The 16,515-nt window shown below is 47.2% G+C and overlaps 6 protein-coding genes across 6 annotated transcripts; 2 read left to right on the top strand and 4 right to left on the bottom strand.

Annotated features, from left to right (window-relative positions):
- Positions 1-508: 508 nt before the first annotated feature.
- Positions 509-938, bottom strand: BDW43DRAFT_271734 (uncharacterized protein). The gene has a single exon (XM_032041471.1). The coding sequence runs from the start codon at positions 924-926 to the stop codon at positions 768-770; it is 159 nt and encodes a 52-aa protein (XP_031901731.1). The 5' UTR covers positions 927-938; the 3' UTR covers positions 509-767.
- A 2,388-nt stretch (positions 939-3,326) lies between these two features.
- Positions 3,327-5,222, bottom strand: BDW43DRAFT_271724 (DUF3431 domain-containing protein). The gene is made up of 4 exons (XM_032041470.1): positions 4,333-5,222; positions 4,175-4,283; positions 3,554-4,120; positions 3,327-3,489 (listed from the first exon to the last, which is right to left on the bottom strand). The coding sequence occupies exons 1-4, from the start codon at positions 4,493-4,495 to the stop codon at positions 3,435-3,437; spliced, it is 894 nt and encodes a 297-aa protein (XP_031901730.1). The 5' UTR covers positions 4,496-5,222; the 3' UTR covers positions 3,327-3,434.
- Positions 5,223-6,264: 1,042 nt separating this feature from the next.
- Positions 6,265-6,918, bottom strand: BDW43DRAFT_45677 (uncharacterized protein). Its single transcript, XM_032050087.1, has one exon. It carries the CDS (start codon positions 6,813-6,815, stop codon positions 6,345-6,347), a length of 471 nt encoding a protein of 156 aa, XP_031901729.1. The 5' UTR covers positions 6,816-6,918; the 3' UTR covers positions 6,265-6,344.
- Positions 6,919-7,154: 236 nt separating this feature from the next.
- On the top strand, positions 7,155-9,571 carry acuF (phosphoenolpyruvate carboxykinase PCK1; the record flags this gene model as incomplete). The annotated part of the gene is made up of 6 exons (XM_032044692.1): positions 7,155-7,336; positions 7,464-7,539; positions 7,598-7,798; positions 8,112-8,666; positions 8,724-8,875; positions 8,935-9,571. The coding sequence occupies 6 exons, from the start codon at positions 7,155-7,157 to the stop codon at positions 9,569-9,571; spliced, it is 1,803 nt and encodes a 600-aa protein (XP_031901728.1).
- A 2,732-nt stretch (positions 9,572-12,303) lies between these two features.
- Positions 12,304-14,584, top strand: BDW43DRAFT_271714 (putative mitochondrial dicarboxylate carrier protein). Its single transcript, XM_032041469.1, has 3 exons — positions 12,304-12,820; positions 12,889-13,813; positions 13,887-14,584. The coding sequence occupies exons 2-3, from the start codon at positions 12,918-12,920 to the stop codon at positions 13,933-13,935; spliced, it is 945 nt and encodes a 314-aa protein (XP_031901727.1). The 5' UTR covers positions 12,304-12,820; positions 12,889-12,917; the 3' UTR covers positions 13,936-14,584.
- Positions 14,585-14,615: 31 nt separating this feature from the next.
- BDW43DRAFT_45582 (SUMO ligase MMS21) lies at positions 14,616-16,515 on the bottom strand. Its single transcript, XM_032050086.1, has 2 exons — positions 15,504-16,515; positions 14,616-15,414 (listed from the first exon to the last, which is right to left on the bottom strand). Exons 1-2 carry the CDS (start codon positions 16,190-16,192, stop codon positions 14,691-14,693), a joined length of 1,413 nt encoding a protein of 470 aa, XP_031901726.1. The 5' UTR covers positions 16,193-16,515; the 3' UTR covers positions 14,616-14,690.

Raw genomic sequence — 16,515 nt, 5'->3', positions numbered from 1 at the left:
TGGTTGTTGTTTAGAGAGGGTAATAGTAGACTATGTATAGAGGTTTGTATATATTTTTGGCTGGGGTTGATTGCTACTTTTGACATGAGCGCTAACATCTGAAAAATGGCATATGTTGTGCTTCATTCTTGAGAGTATGTAAGTAACTTGATACTATTCTTTTTTGATTCCTTTTTTCTTGTTCTGGCAGTAATCCACTATATGTCCACTTAAACATCTTAAACATCCTCAGTATAAATTAATCCATCTGTATATTTCGAAAATGTAAATAAATTACTTAACCAGGAAGTCCACCTAACCCTCCTCGGTTTAGACCGGAGTCAGTCTAGCCATCCCAATAATCCTACACTAAGCAGCCTTCTCTAAGATATGGACTGCTTATAATGAAAATATTGCCTAGGATGATCGGTTGCAGTGCCACCTGATACTTTTCGAGTTCCGATCTGGATATACAGAATTTTTTTTTCTCTTGTCTTTCTTTCTTTTTTCTTTTTCTTTTTTTTTTTTTTTTCAATTCAAATTTTGTGCATCGTACTCTCGGCATGAACAATTCCCACTAATTGGACATGGAAGCATCCACATGGGGATACAGCAATTTAGCTATTCATGTCTTGATTAGCTATCCATGTTCTCTATATTGAGCTTAGCATCCGACGTACTCTATATTGCTTTCCCAAGTGGCCTTTTGAGATATATCATATATACCGATCAGCTACCCCCTGGAAAGAGACACACCAGGCCTCCAAAAGATCTGACCGCAGGTTGACCTATGCATAACTCTTTGTTTTTAAGATTCCGTGAATATCAGATTCCGCACCCATTCGTCTAAATCTTAATCCCCCTGTGTGATCAGGTAAGCGTGTGGAGATAATATTGAAAATGAAATAGATCAAAAACAATTCCAAAAAGAAAAAGAAATTATTCATACACTATCATGGACTTGTAAGGTTGGATCAGTAACTCCCAGATACCAACATGTAAGATTCCTGGTCCGATGACTCCTTTAGCTAGCCTTGGCCGGGAATGCTATTGAATGCCGTGTCATACATGGACAGAGTTTAAAAGGAAGGGGGGGAAAGATGTGGTGGGAACAGCATAATGAATACCTTTCTAGCCTTGAGACCCTGAGGTATATCCCTAAGGAAACTCCTGTAGATCCGTCCAGAAATTTGTGTCCATACGCGCAGTACCGATACTCATCAAATCGAAAACAGACCAGACTAGACATTAGACACAACCATAGTAGACTAGCATTCAAAGTATAATATCATCTTTTAGATACAGTTAATATACTTATATTATAGAGTTTCATCAGAGTTACAGACAAAGCGGACTTAAGGCAGATACTGGACCTGGAATCCTCCGATCGCTGCTGATTTTCCTTTTCCTTACAACACTTGCATGGTTAGGCTGAGCGATATAATAATAAATCACGCATATCACAAATGAATGAAGTTTGTCGGATGGGATCCTGTAGTGTGATATTGTTGCCTTGAGGTCGATCACGTGTAAGACGATGCAAATTATGATACCTGAGCCTGGGAGCAGTTTGGGTATCACTGGCTTTATTTTAGAATATCATCGGAACAGAGTCCTATAAAGATGGCCATGACTCTTAGATTGTCTTTCTTCTACTTCTCGAGACATTCTTTGAGTAAGCCTTTTATCATGATCTTTCATTATGAATGTATGTTTCCTTTCTTTGTATCCCTATATCTCATTGCATTTACTTCACCGTCTTATTCTCCTCCTTCAGCCTTCCTTGAGGGCTTAGTATATTCTAAAATCCAAAATGCTTATACTGAAGCAACGCTGACTGATATTATAAAAGCCTCATGAGTATGATTTCCAGGGCGCGTCTGATGCACCCCATTGAGCTACCAAGTACGGGTTCTATCCCCTAAGAGAAAATAGCTATGTTGTCATTCGTGGAAGTCCTTGCAGCTTTCTCGGCGTTGACGACTCTGGGCTTAGTGTTTAGCGATCGGTAGAGACATTTTTACCGGCAAAACCCGTGAAGATGCTTTTCCAGGCACTGGCCTGTGGATGTTCCAAGAGTGGATGAACAAGAGTATTATTTGGTAAGTATTCCGAGATAATCAAGACATACTGGACATACACTGAAACTGGAAGGGAGCTATTGATGACGATTTCCTGTGCCTCATTGCAAATGATACATAGGAAAAAACGATGTAAAACTCCTAGACGGTGACCCTTGGGAAAATGATTGAGGAAGAACATAACGGTGGAAGGGACCTGCGTGAGTAGACACCATGCTGCCTTGAGGGCTCTAATCCATAAGTCTACCTTATAGGCAATTTATAACAGCCTCAATATCAATAGTCAGTACTGTTATGTCGGCATTGAATGAATAGAATGCTATGTCTTAAAAATACCGTCCTTGATTGTGTCATACGGATTGTATGCGAATGGGCAGAGCGCTGTAAAGCATACCTCACTCTATGCACAGGAACTTTGTTGTCCTGTACATACATTGTCTAGAGAAATATACATGCTTACCCCAGTCTACAAGAAAATATTTCCTAACCACGTATGGCTATTTAGAGCTTGTGAAACATTACGGCTAAAGACTTATAAATATAACCCTAGCTTTGCCGCTACGCCGGCGCCTGACAATGCCCCCTCTCTTTCATAAACTCTTGTTATGCCGTGTGAAGCCTAATTTCCAAAACTTTCTGAGCCTAGCTCACTTACCAAGGCTATCAACTGCCATTTACTTATTATAAGCCAGTGCTAGAAGTGCGAGGGGCTTCTTGGTAGAAAAGAGAGGGACAGAGAGAGAAATTATGATATGAAGAGCCCGCTCACAGAAGAAGTAGTATATAACTAGAGACGAGAATGAATGAGCTTTCTCAGCCACACACGTAACGCGGAAGGTCTCCCGCCAGCTCCGATTGACGCACGGCTGAGACCGTCGGTCTGACCTAAAGCGCTCGGTTCGATAATAATATCTTACAGAGTTTCAGAAACCGAAATCGAAAATTTCTGTCTCCTTCGCACCTGCCATCGGGAGGATTAGGACCACACCGGGACTATAACTCCGATCCCTGTTTTCGGGTCGGGATTGGTATTCTTCGGAAATGTGTGTATCGTACAAGGTCACGGTTGTAAGCAGGGATACTGGGGTGAGACCTTATTGGGAGATGGATATTGTACAAGGGTCTGGACCTCTGTATGTGTGAGTTGAGTGGCGTTGGGTTACAGTCGCTTTGTGACGGGTGTTAGATAAATTATTTTATTATAGCAAGCTTGGCTTGGCGTATCCTGGATCAGTGAAGAATGCATTATTTTTTTGTGAAGAGAACTGGGGCATAAAACTTGGTGATTAATCGACATAGGCAATTTATGTAATAATTGTTTACTATGAACCCATTTCGCCATATATCGTAACTCAAAAACAGACATGAAGATCATTACTCATCACACAGACCATAAAGCTCACAGTAGCACTGATGGGTATCTGGACATCTAAATATCGAGTCAGTGCTGCATTCATTCTGGACGACGGAAACCAGGTATAGACGACACCTACGAAACTGGACCCTCTAAGAAAACCATATGCCATAACATTTCAAAAACAGATCCAACTGTGAAGTTATCTAGACTCGTGGAAAGAGCCCAGTCTCGCATGCGCACATATTCGTTTCGTGGCCGCTGGTGAATCCGTTCTCTACTGAGAGCGAACTGGCCACAGCATATCCCACCAATTTCAGCTGGCACCTGTTCAAGAGATGTGTTGAAAAGCTGTGTATAAATGGTAGTGAAATTGCGGTACACAATATTGGAGCTCGAGGTGTACTCTGGATCAAGTGGACGGACCGCGATTGGACATCCCGGACGCCGCTGGCAACGAAGATTTGTGTATCCTCTCTGCTTTACGACGTCGAGATGGAGCTTAGTTAAGAGATAAGATGAGTTTGTACCACCAACATCATTATGCCATTGTGTACCTGAGGCATGCATGAAAACAATGATATCAGTTAGATCATCGTAGTTGTCGATGATGTGCGTTAGATACGCCATCCCCTCTCGCCCTTTATTCTCCGGAACCGGATAGTACCCCGGCTCATTGTCAGCAGTGTAGATATATGGTCTCCATCTGTTCAAAAATTCGTCAGTTTAGGTTCCGACAATATGAATTGTCAATCCTCACTGAGGCTGAAGATCATCTATCCAGGAGACATTCTCTTCCCGTATCTTAGCTAATACCAATGCCTTGGATAGCGTCAATGGTAATGGCTCATAGGGACCATGGGTCTTGTCTAAAGAGCGTTAGTAATGTTACAATGCTATACGTCAGTGGGACTGTACCTCTGACGGATATGGGGTCTTCGCCATTCAGCTTTGACACAAGGGTTAGAAACACCACACCGAGTAATACTAAGTAGACTACAATGAGATGCCAAGTGTACCGGCGCCAAATCTGCACGCAGGAACCTATTGGCTGCCCCAAGGCACCCAAGAGCATGCCCATTGTTCCGCAGCGGATCGTGGATGTCTGTGAGAACAAAGATCAACCGCTAGTGCCTTCAGCGGAGTTCAGATCGCGATACTGTGGGGCTAACGGTTGGAACAGGAGTTCGTAGTGCCCAGTAGAGCACGCCGTAAGAGATATATAGTATATTTTTAGTTCATCTTGATCGAAAGTAGTTGAATATGTTCATATTTCCTAAAGCAGATGATAAAACTTCGGATATCACCGACTGTTGATTTTTCCTGAGGGAAGACATTCGTGTAGCCAATGATAAGACCCTTGGTATGTATTTTTAGATAGGAATCCCCTTGGCACCTGAGGGGATCCCGGGCTCACGTGATACTGTTGTTCCTCCATGTCTCAGGCATCAAGGCACACAGGGACCGATGAAATTCCACTCCAATAGGAAACATTTCTTTAGAGCCTTCACGATGTGAAGCAGATGCGTCTCACCCGCCACCGCTCGTGTTATCTTGATCGTATTTAAATCCAATGACCATATGACCATGGGCTGTGTGACCGGTAGAGTCTCACCAAGAAACTATCTACGTTCAAGAAATACATAATGTAGAGTCGGTGGGAAGTAATCTCATTGGAGGTAGGCCTGCAATAACTATCATACTTCGTCGTATAACAGGGATGAACTGTTAGGAAGTATTACAGCACGCCCCTTTTCTACATTTTCCCCCCTATGGCTGATCAGATTTTGTCTAGACCACGGTAGTATGAGGCATTTTCCACTTTTTAGTAATTGCCCCTAGAAGTATGTAAGAGGTGTCCAAATTTACATATTCACAGTGGACGCCTTCCTAATTCTTCCGTATCAGGAACCCTTCCGTACCCACTTCCCGACCCAACACCAAAGCCTGGGCCGAAACGTGATAGAGACTTCTTTTAGGCATAGTCGAGGTTCCTAACTTACCCGATTTGTGGATCATCATAATTTTGAACCTGATAGTTGTTGCATTGAGATATTTACAATGTCCAGAGGACTAGGTATATGCCAAAAACCCGAAGATTGACACTGTCGTGTGCATTGTTGCCTGTATTCATCGTAGCCGAGAAATGTTTGACCTTTTCCAAGGCAGGATTAGCGTCCGGAAGAGATCCGTTGTGGTCCAGGCTTTTTTTTCGGATGCGGGGTACAGGCGTAGGGAGATAATGAGAAGAACCTAGAGGCGGTAGCGTACTATCGATGTACCGGCATCTTGTATGTACCTAGGTAGGTCTACACCGTCATTGGGTAAACAATGATAATTCTTGGCCGAGATGTGCTTATCACTTGACGTCGCGTGGAAGAGTGACCAGGGACGCCTGACCAGTATGTAGTATCTCGGAGAATTATGGAAATGTCGGAAACTCCTTGTCGATCAGGCTTTCATGTGCTCTTCTCTTGGGTATCTTGTATTTACAGTCTTACGGAGTACCTATAATTCCAACTATTATGCAGAGCCTCTTCCAGGAACTACTAGTACTCCTAGAATATGGGTCGTTCGGAAAGCTTTTGATTACCCGCGAATTTCTCCTTGCACAGTTTTAGTCTCAAGGATGAAAGCTGGAAAAAGGATGAAATGGTCATGTGAGGGGGCGAATAATTTATTATGGTACTCCGTACTCGGTCCTTTCATGGAAACAAACCTTTTTCCTTGTGAGCGAAAACCGCGGCAATATCTTCTGCCCACTTTGTGACGTTGGATTGAAAATCAGACGCAGGGGCGATTGCTGATTGGCTGCTGGCGGCTAGCCTCGGGTCCCGAATGACTAACAGGCTTCCGAAAGTGGGATAGTGGTATTGAAGGTGATGAACGGGAACCCGAGACTTCAACCGGGATTTCGTCATGAGCACGTCTCATTTGGCTAGAATGAAGTGATTATTGGATTCTATTGATTGAAGGCCTAGAGAGGCTGAGATAGAAACTATTTTGGGGCTATCCTGCGCCACCTGGGTACATTGTCTGAAGTGTTTGGTTTCGTCCATGTGGTCTCGAGCTCCCCCGGTCCGGCAGTCGAGGTCTAGCCGAAAATGTTCTCCCCGCAATTTGGGTCTTGGCCTCTTGAACCAAAAAAAAATCAAAAAAATAAATTGAAGTACACTGAGATCATTCAACGTCATCACTTCACTGAGTTTCCCCAATTTTCCCGCATAAACCCTGGGACTGAAAGATTGATTCTGCATGGGAAAAGCATGTCTAGGGTGAATATACTTCAAGAGATGGTGTAATGGCAAATCAATGTAAGACATAAATATTTCGTTAGTCAAGCTCTCGTTTGCAGCTTGTTGGCTGCGGTACTTTGAGCCTGCCCTAAGTTTAGTTTGCATTCCTGCGCCTCACACCCACTTCCACGCACTAGATGATTGCACCTGCATCTCTTTTCACTTTTCTCCTGCATGAGACATTTCTTGAGTATTATCACCAACAAGAAACACCCCTTCTCTAGATTCCGAGCGTCTCATTTTCTTGCTTCTAGTTGGTGCACCCGACCCATCTACCCGGAACCACTTCGTGCCTACATCTGGGGTTCGGAACAACTCGGAGAGGCATTTTACGCACTTCACGGTTACCAGCGCTGCTTCAGCCCCGACATCTCCCGCGCTACTGTGGAGAAGCATATCGGAGGTGTAGATTGAAACGCCTTCTGGACCTCCTGCGCTGTGCTCATGGCTCCTGCTGGAAACATTAATATACCCCCTGTTTCCCCTGCTGAACCAGGTCCTCTCTACACAGATTTTTTCCAACAGCAAGTTGCAAAGCAGCGCAATAATAACTATCATTCCACATCACTCAGAAACATGGTTGCCACATCTGTGAATCGCACTGCTCTGCACCCTGGTGGTGTTCAGTACGTCGCTCCTTCCCTTCCTAGTTCATCATACTGTCTCTTGACTATGTCGGACTGGCCTTGGCCCCTCTTGACCTTCCTCTGTCACCCAACCTTTGTCAGTCTGCGCTAACATTTGACCAACTAGGCCTGGCAAGGGTCACACCGAGCTGGAGGAAGAGCTTCATGAGCACGCCCACATTGACTATGAGCGTGTCGCTATTGTATGGCTATCTATTGGACTTCCTCACCATTGGAGACTCAACCACTAACGCGCAATAGATCGCCAACCCTGCCGTCCCTGCTCTCTACGAAGATGCCCTTGTTTACGAGACCGGTACTGCCATCACATCGTCAGGTGCCCTGACAGCCTACTCTGGCGCCAAAACTGGCCGCTCCCCTTCAGATAAGCGTATCGTGAAGGAGGAATCCTCTGAAAACGAGATCTGGTGGGGACCTGTTAACAAGCCTATGACTCCTGATGTATGTGTTTCCTAATGCGTATATATCGCGCATTCTACCCCTTGCATTGATCCATCTACTTTGCGTCGCCGAGAGACCAAGCTTTCTTTGGAATTGGAGCTAGGAATGCTGCGAAAGCAAAATGCCTCAATCCTCCTATGAGGCATTTTCATGCATCTCGCGTGGCGTTTTAATACTCCGGCCCTTGCTTGTGCCACCTCCGCCGTCTTTTGCTTCTCTTCCTATTGAGCTGGTGCAATCAGTTTGCCTCAAACCCCTGGCACAATCTATGACGTCATTCATATAGGGCTGCTTAGCTAACCCAATTTGACAGGTATGGCGTATCAACCGTGAACGTGCCGTTGACTACCTCAACACTCGCAACCGTATCTATGTCATTGATGGCTTCGCCGGCTGGGACGAGAGATACCGTATTAGTGTCCGTGTTGTCTGCGCTCGTGCTTACCATGCCCTCTTCATGCGGAACATGCTTATCCGCCCTTCGCAAGAGGAGCTCAAGCACTTCCACCCCGACTATGTCATTTACAACGCTGGCTCCTTCCCTGCCAACCGCTTCACCGAGGGTATGACCTCTGCAACCTCTGTTGCTATCAACTTTGCCGAGAAGGAGATGGTTATCCTGGGTACCGAGTACGCTGGAGAGATGAAGAAGGGAGTTTTCACTGTCCTTTTCTACGAGATGCCCGTCAAGCACAACGTCCTGACCCTGCACTCCTCTGCCAACGAGGGTGTCAACGGTGATGTTACCGTCTTCTTCGGTCTGTCTGGGACTGGCAAGACCACTCTCTCTGCCGACCCCAAGCGTGCCTTGATTGGTGACGACGAGCACTGCTGGACCGACCGCGGTGTCTTCAACATCGAGGGCGGCGTAAGTGATTCAGAGCTCTCGAAATAAATTACACAAGGTCGCTAACCATTTTAACAGTGCTACGCCAAGTGCATTGGTCTTTCTGCTGAGAAGGAGCCCGATATTTTCAACGCCATCCGTTTCGGCTCCGTTCTTGAGAACGTTGTCTTCGACCCCATCAGCCGTGTCGTCAACTACGATGATTCGACACTCACTGAGAACACTCGCTGGTAAGTGTTCTACTTATATGCGAACTATGACTTTCGTGGCATCGCTGACATTTCTCCAGTGCTTACCCCATTGAATACATCGAGAACGCCAAGATTCCTTGCATCTCTGACAAGCACCCCACAAACATCATCCTCCTCACTTGCGACGCTCGCGGCGTGCTGCCCCCGATCTCCAAACTCACCACCGAGCAGACCATGTTCCACTTCATCTCTGGTTACACCTCTAAGATGGCCGGTACTGAGGACGGTGTGACTGAGCCCCAGGCCACCTTCTCCTCCTGCTTCGCCCAGCCTTTCTTGGCTCTCCACCCCATGCGCTATGCTCGTATGCTGGCAGACAAGATTTCTCAACACAAGGCCAATGCCTGGCTGCTCAACACCGGTTGGGTTGGCGCTGGCGCCACCACTGGTGGTAAGCGTTGCCCTCTGAAGTACACCCGTGCCATCTTGGATGCCATCCACAGCGGCGAGTTGGCCAACGCTGAGTACGAAGTCTACGATGTTTTCAACCTCTACGTACCCAAGAGCTGCCCCGGCGTCCCTGATGAGCTGCTGAATCCCAAGAACAGCTGGACTGCATCGACCAGCTTCAAGGACGAGGTTAACAAGCTCGGCAAGCTGTTCAACGAGAACTTCACCAAGTATGCCGACCAAGCCACTAAGGAGGTGATCGAGGCTGGCCCCGTGCTGGCATAAAATGTTTGAGATTGTTTACTGTTTCTGCTAAATTTCCTTTGTCATCCGATTCCCTTTTGCTTTTCTATTGCATGGCGTGCTGTGTTTTAATAATTTGGGTCATTTTTCTATACGCTTGGCAAGACAAGCTGGGACATACCATTTCGCGTTCTGTTCGGGTCTTCCCTCATGATTGGATATGTGTTTCACAATCCAGACTGGTCAATAGGTAGGAGTTGACAAACTCCATGGGCCTATCGCCCATACCTGTTCGTAAAAATGGAATAAAATCTTGCTAAAACCAATTTTGTTTCTTTTATAAGACGCCGTAGAAATGGTAAGATTATGAAAGTGGAAAGTATACTGACGAGTGCTTCAGTTATGACATCATACTAGGATTCGAAGAATCTTCGTCATTCAACTCCAGTCAGTATATCTGCCTCAACTTTCTCTGAAAGGGTTCTCTTTGAATCACAAATCTGTTCCCACGTGCCTTCCTCATTCTCCGGAGCAGGCCTCTTTCGTTCTGCGGAAGGACCGTAAGAGTGTTACTATGAAGTTCAGAGGTCGCCCCCACTCAAGAATCACGATTCGAGTCAAAAGACCGGAGTATAACCTCATCTTAAGGCCACTAAGGAAGCCCACACAGCACCCACAAAGGTACCCAACAACAACGGTTTCGTGATAGCCGACGTGATTGAATCCTCCGATCTAAACAGCGAGAATCGGCAATTCTATGATTTGCTAGAGCTCTAGCTCCCCACACGGCTGTGTTTGACCGTTCAATACATAGGGGCCCAGCGATAAGAGCCCCAGATACTCTATCGGCACTAGCCCAGTAGCTTCCCGACTTGCCACCCTTTCCTTCCCGCTTCCGCTTGGTGACTCCCGGTCCTGGCCCGAGCGAGAACTGGTCATGATGAATCGTACTTGGCATTGGGCATTTCTTTGCCGGGATGTTTTCCGCGGGTATAGTTCTAGACTGGGGTTTTGTTGGGGTTGATCATTTGGAATTAGATTCGGCTGACCGGATCCTAGCGTGTTGGTTGTTGTATATTCTTTCCGCCTAGTGTTTACTGATAAGATGTATCACTATCTACAGTAGTGTCTAGTATGTACACTGCCCGACCACGCGAACGGTAATCCCCGATCTTATGCAGGACTTGTATTCCGTCATATGTCAATTCATCTACTAACCAATAAAGCGTAGTAACACAGTAGTTGCGAATGATGGTTCATATGATACCTCGGAAAGAAGGTCCATCGAAGCTGTGCGTAGATTCCTTTCGGGGGATATTAATTAATTTATGCTGCCAGGCAGTAAATCCTAGATGATTACAGACCGCACAATGAACTCGCTTCCCACGGATATCGGTGTAGCCTCCTCGCCTGTGCTCCCTTACTGCGGTATGTAATATAGTAGAAACTAACTCTGAACCAGTATCCCGCCTATGCCGGAGGAAGAATGCGTGGATTATTATAGCCAATGTCGTGACCAAACGCTCTTGGCGAGACTATTCCTTGATTCAGCTTCCATTTTTGCTTGGAACTGTATAGTAAATATCGGCTATCGGGGCTCGGATACCTTTTCGGAAAAATGGATTGATGTGGGTTAATGGGGGAATACGGCTACTAATGCTTCTCGGTGAAGTCGCTGTGGTGTATATGCTACCAAGGCTGAATAGTGATATTTAATGGCCATTATCGCATGCCAATGCAAGTTCATATTTGAGCCACGCTACAGTAAGGCCTATTACTCGATGTCGGTGTGAAGATACAGGTGTAGATATTTGCAGCAGACTGTGATAGAATCAGGACCTCAGTAATAGCCGTCTTCCAATTGGGTTCCGGGTCCGAACCCGAACCTATTGCCGCGGAAGGATATTACTCAGTCGATCTTGTTAGAAGCCTTCTTGCACGCCTAATCGTAATACTAGTAGACTATTGGCTAGGAGGAGGACGTGGGATCGATCTTAGGCCGGGAATTACTACCTGTATGTATATTTATCCTCGGGTACAATACATCTGGTTTAGGCGGACAGTTCTTGTTTGAAGATCATCTGCCCGTACTTGATTACATACGCAGGTGGGGTGGATGTAGATCGACCATTGATGTGTTCAAAAATATACCGTCACTAGGTACGTCGTATGATATGGGATTGAGAAGCATACTGTTCTTTTACAATTCATATTTAAATAGGTCTTAGAAGGGTATCGGGAAACTGGATTCTCGTGGAACCACAAGCCAAGTGCTTCCCTGAGTGGGGCATACGGTAATATTACCCCCACTTGCTTGGAAGGTGACATCTAAATGCAGTGGAGCTGGTAGCAGTCATGACGGTGGATCCAGCGAAAAAGTATTAGAGAATACCAGGAAGAGACATTTTTTACAATACTTCAATCATGCGACAGAATCGAATATTATTCCTACCAGAATATCTCGTCTTACGCTATACATAAGCAAGATAGATCGTTTCCCTAGGGTCTTAGCAAGATGATGTTCCCCGCATTCGTGGCGGCATTATGCAGGAGTAGTCTCTCAGGTAAATCCTCTAGAGCTTTTGTTTAGTTCTATGACGTGTATGTAGAGGTACCTTACCAGAAGCGACATGCTGGGGTTGTGGAGATCTACTAGTACTATCCAGCGAGGATCGCTACATTAGAAATTATAGTGGTCAGCCTTTGTTCTACGCTTTTAGATTAACTGTTCGTCTGGACCGTGTCCGTTGTTCAGAAATACGGCCCGGTTGGTTCCTGGCTCAGCGCTTGATCGTGCTTTCCTAACCATTCCCTACCAGGACTTATAGCCTGAGAATACCCTGTCCTAACAATTCTTTTTTTTTTACCCTTGACCCAGACTGTTTGGAGTTGCCTGACTGACAAGGTGTACGTACAATTTGCTGTCCCCTTTCCCCCTCCCCGCATTGTCACGCTTCATCATCTGACTGGCTACCAATACTTCACTTGAACTATTCTTTGTCAATCTCCTTCCCCTCATTTCCTCTCCCTGCTTTTTCTCGTCCACGTCGGCTTCTATTCTCGTATCCCCTGTTACTCCTCTTCCCCTCTTTTCGAGTCTCTCGTGTAGTATTCTTCATATACTACCGTATCCTTCGCTGGTAAGCTTCTTATTGATCCTTTCTATCTCCTCCCTATCGTACGTCATCTGTTGGAATCGACATCCGCACGATTTCCTTTCTGTCGCATTTGCGTAACATCCATCTCATGATTACCTCTACCACCGGTCAGTGGATGGTCACACACGTTCTGGTCTCACTACTCTTGCTATCATAGCTCAAATCCCGCCCGGTACTAAAATGGTGTACTGACTTCTCCAGACCTACTGTAAATCATCCCTGTGATCAGAATGGCTTCTCCGGCTACCAAGGAACCCCAGCCCGCGATGGACTTTCTACATCACCCTTATACCCGCGCCGCCCTCCCTTTCATTAACGGCGGCATGGCGGGCATGACAGCAACAACTGTAATTCAGCCAATCGATATGATCAAGGTGCGCCTTCAGTTGGCTGGGGAGGGTGTTCGTACTGGGCCTCGCCCGACCGCTTTCGGCGTTGCGCGCGACATCATTGCTGGCGGAAAGATACTTGATCTCTACACAGGCCTGTCAGCAGGCTTACTCCGCCAGGCTGTCTACACGACCGCCCGTCTGGGCTTCTTCGATACTTTCAGCAAGATGCTCCACAAGCGCGCTGACACCGCGAACAGAAAGGTCACTTTTGCGGAGCGTGCCGGTGCGGGCTTGACTGCTGGTGGCATTGCTGCTATGATTGGCAATCCAGCTGATCTGGCTCTTGTTCGCATGCAATCTGATGGCCTTAAGCCTCCAGAGGCGCGAGCACACTACCGTTCGGTGGTGGATGCGCTGTTCCGCATTTCGAAGAATGAGGGTATTGCAGCCTTGTGGTCGGGTGCTTTGCCGACCGTAGTGCGGGCAATGGCTCTCAATGTCGGCCAACTGACTTTCTTCGCGGAATCTAAGGCTCAGCTGAAATCTCACACATCCCTATCCACCCAGAGCCAGACCTTCGCTGCTTCTGCCATTGCTGGATTCTTTGCCAGCTTCCTCTCTTTGCCCTTCGATTTTATCAAGACCCGTCTGCAGAAGCAGCAGAAAGATCCTAAGACCGGCCAGTTGCCGTACAAGGGTGTGCTGGATTGTGCTCGTAAAGTTGCCAAGGATGAGGGTTGGTTGAGGTTTTACCGCGGATTCGGAACGTACTATGTGCGGATCGCACCCCATGCGTTAGTCTCCCCACTCCCCGCGCTGTTTCTTTTTTCTTAAGTGCTTATCACTAACCCCACGGACCCACTTTAGCATGGTCACGCTTATTGTGGCGGATTATCTCAACCTCCTGACCAAATAAGTGATTAAACACTCATTGATCGGATGACGATTACAAGGAATCTCTCGGCTTAAAGAAAGAAGCGCATTGACTTAAGTGAACTGTGTCAGCCTTTTATGACTGAATCGCCGATCTTCCTATGCTTTTTGGTCTCGTGGACGTTTGCTTCCTGTTCACTCTCTGAGAAATGCGGTGTCCAGAATACGATGTGACCGCGGCAAAATCATTCCGGTTTCAATGGTTCTAGAAATTCATGCTATAGAACACCCCACCGTTCGGCCAGTTGCGGTGATGGAAATTTCTAGCGAGCTGACCATCGGATATGCGTTGAGAATATCAGCATGTTGTAAGGAACAATGCGTCTGTCCCACCACATCTCCGAGGCAGAACAATATCCCTTCCCTTTGGAAAATACCCCTGTTCGTGCGGTCTTACTTTTTTCCCCCTGGTGTTAGTATTGTTTACAGTGGGTGTAATGGAGTTTCTTTTACTTAGTTTGTTGTCTCATTCCCATCAGGACTAATACAGGCTCGAGGCACATGAAGAGGACATGGCCTTGACTTTCCCTTTCACGGCTTGAGTGTTGCATGTACTCCGAGAGGCAGTTTCCATACCCCGATTTCGAGGCATGCTTTAGTATGGGTTAAACAATGAATTGATTTGCAGAAAATTGTTACTTGAATAATAAACTAGACCGATACGGTTTGACATAACCCCGATCAACGCTGTCCGATATCTATTAGACTTATAAACCCGCTAGTCGAAATAATTATCGGCTAATCGTCATCTACAGGAGCTGTGCTCATCTCCTGCTTAATTCGAACAGGATATTGGGTTCCGGAATTATGACCACCATGCTGATCATGCGAATCAACATCCACCTCATCTTCATCCCCATCCTCACTGCTATCATCGCTAGCGAGTGTGATGCCGCCTTTCCGGACTCCAGAGAGTCTCCTTCTCGCCCCAACCGATAGCTCGTCTTCCTCTGCTTCCCGCTCTAACGCCTGTTGATGCCGACGAACTCTTCTAACCAGAACAGGATCCGGCCGGAGATCAGCCGCAGTCAAGACAACTGAGCACACCGGGCACTTGGCGGAGCGAACACGGCGCGCGCTGCGGCCGGCGGCTCCCGCCGACTGTGGCGCGGGAACAGTCGTCGGGCTTTGCGCAATCATTTCTTCAATGGGTTCGCGCTCAAAACTATGCGGGCATTTGGTACTTGTGACAGGGTCCTTGAAATAGAGCAAAGTAAGAGGACATTTAAGCGAGATGCGCTCGCTTTCGATGGCGATTTCATCCGAGTCCGCTGGGGAGGGAGACTTCCGACGTCGAGTCCGCCGGGCTGCAGAATCAGTCGCTTGCGTTGAGGCCGAGGCCGGTTCTTCCATATGCGAGAACCAAGTCGAAGCATGAGGCAGGGGAGGAATATCGTCGCCGGGATGCTTCGCCTCATGGATAATCCGATAGAAGCCAATATAAGCATTGTTAGCAGAATACCTATCCCCTCCCAAAAAAAACCCCCCCCCCCCATGTAATTAGCTTCACTAACCCCTTCCAAAAAGATTAGAATATAGATAGATGCATACCGCTGCGTCAACGAAAGCCCATCCCACTCAGCATACTTCTCCCCAAGCACCTCATCCAACATCTTCGTCGGCAGCATTTCTCCGCGTCCCTCTTCCTCCTCATAATCCTCATCATCCCCATCATCCCCATCATCCCCATCATCCCCATCCCCATCCTCCTCTCTCCTCCTCCGCCTCTCCCTTCTCCGCCTCGGCACAGCACTAGCAGCCTCAACCTCCCTCTCCATCTCCCCTAAACAGCCCACCAACCCATCAACCCTCCACTCCCCATCAATCACCCCGCGCATCCTCTCCTCCAACCTCTCCGTAAGCCCCCCCACCTCCTCCCCAAACCTCTTCAACCGCTCCTCTTCGTCCTCCCCACCCTCCTCATCCACCTTATTTACCTCCCGCTTCCTCTTCAAGCGCGCCCTCGCCTCAGTAAGCCGCTCATTAACCTCGCCCGCCGAATCCGTCAGTTTCTCCTCCGCGTGTTGTATATGCGTTTTCAATTGTCGGAGGGACTGCGATTTAAGGAGTGATAGGAGCGCGGCTTGGCCGGTCGGATGGAGCGGTGTGAGTGGTGGTTCGTAGGCTGGGAGTGGGGGGGTTTGGGATCGTTCGCGTTGGGCTTGGGGTCTGGGGCGGCGGGTGGAGGGGGGATGGGTTGTGCTGTGGCGGGATCGGGGGTTTGGGATTGAGCTTGGCATTTTTTTTTCTTTGTCTCGGTCTTGGGCTGCTTGTTGATGTCTCTGACGGTTCGTCTTTGGGGTTCGTTTGGAATGGGGTGTTTAGTGGTGTTTAGTGGTGGTTTGGTTGGGGTTGACGTTGAGGATGGTTGGGTTGATTGGGCCCTCTTTTGCGATTGGGATTTGGTATGTTGAGGTTGGAGGGCTAGGACTTTATGTCCTGCTAGTTTTGGTGGAAAGGAAGTCTTGATGGAGGATATGATGAAGGTTGATAAGAGATGATACGCGACGCGATGGCGCTAATCCCGTTTAGGTTATACTTTTCTGTTTGACGCCTTTGGGTA

The sequence above is a fragment of the Aspergillus alliaceus genome (genome assembly GCF_009176365.1).
Source record: "Aspergillus alliaceus strain CBS 536.65 unplaced genomic scaffold BDW43scaffold_14, whole genome shotgun sequence".
NCBI classification, from domain to species: Eukaryota; Fungi; Ascomycota; class Eurotiomycetes; order Eurotiales; family Aspergillaceae; genus Aspergillus; species Aspergillus alliaceus.
This window is presented reverse-complemented; position numbering and strand designations above follow the sequence as displayed.

Coding starts and splice junctions, on each gene's coding strand:
- BDW43DRAFT_271724 (XM_032041470.1), bottom strand. CDS start 4,495: ATGGGCATGCTCTTGGGTGCCTTGGGGCAGCCAATAGGTTCCTGCGTG. Junction 4,121..4,174: donor ATAGATGATCTTCAGCCTCA/GTGAGGATTGAC, acceptor ATTTTTGAACAG/ATGGAGACCATATATCTACA. Junction 3,490..3,553: donor TTCTTAGAGGGTCCAGTTTC/GTAGGTGTCGTC, acceptor CTCGATATTTAG/ATGTCCAGATACCCATCAGT.
- BDW43DRAFT_45582 (XM_032050086.1), bottom strand. CDS start 16,192: ATGCCAAGCTCAATCCCAAACCCCCGATCCCGCCACAGCACAACCCAT. Junction 15,415..15,503: donor GGGCTTTCGTTGACGCAGCG/GTATGCATCTAT, acceptor GGGAGGGGATAG/GTATTCTGCTAACAATGCTT.
- BDW43DRAFT_271734 (XM_032041471.1), bottom strand. CDS start 926: ATGAATAATTTCTTTTTCTTTTTGGAATTGTTTTTGATCTATTTCATT.
- BDW43DRAFT_271714 (XM_032041469.1), top strand. CDS start 12,918: ATGGCTTCTCCGGCTACCAAGGAACCCCAGCCCGCGATGGACTTTCTA. Junction 13,814..13,886: donor GTGCGGATCGCACCCCATGC/GTTAGTCTCCCC, acceptor GACCCACTTTAG/CATGGTCACGCTTATTGTGG.
- BDW43DRAFT_45677 (XM_032050087.1), bottom strand. CDS start 6,815: ATGCAAACTAAACTTAGGGCAGGCTCAAAGTACCGCAGCCAACAAGCT.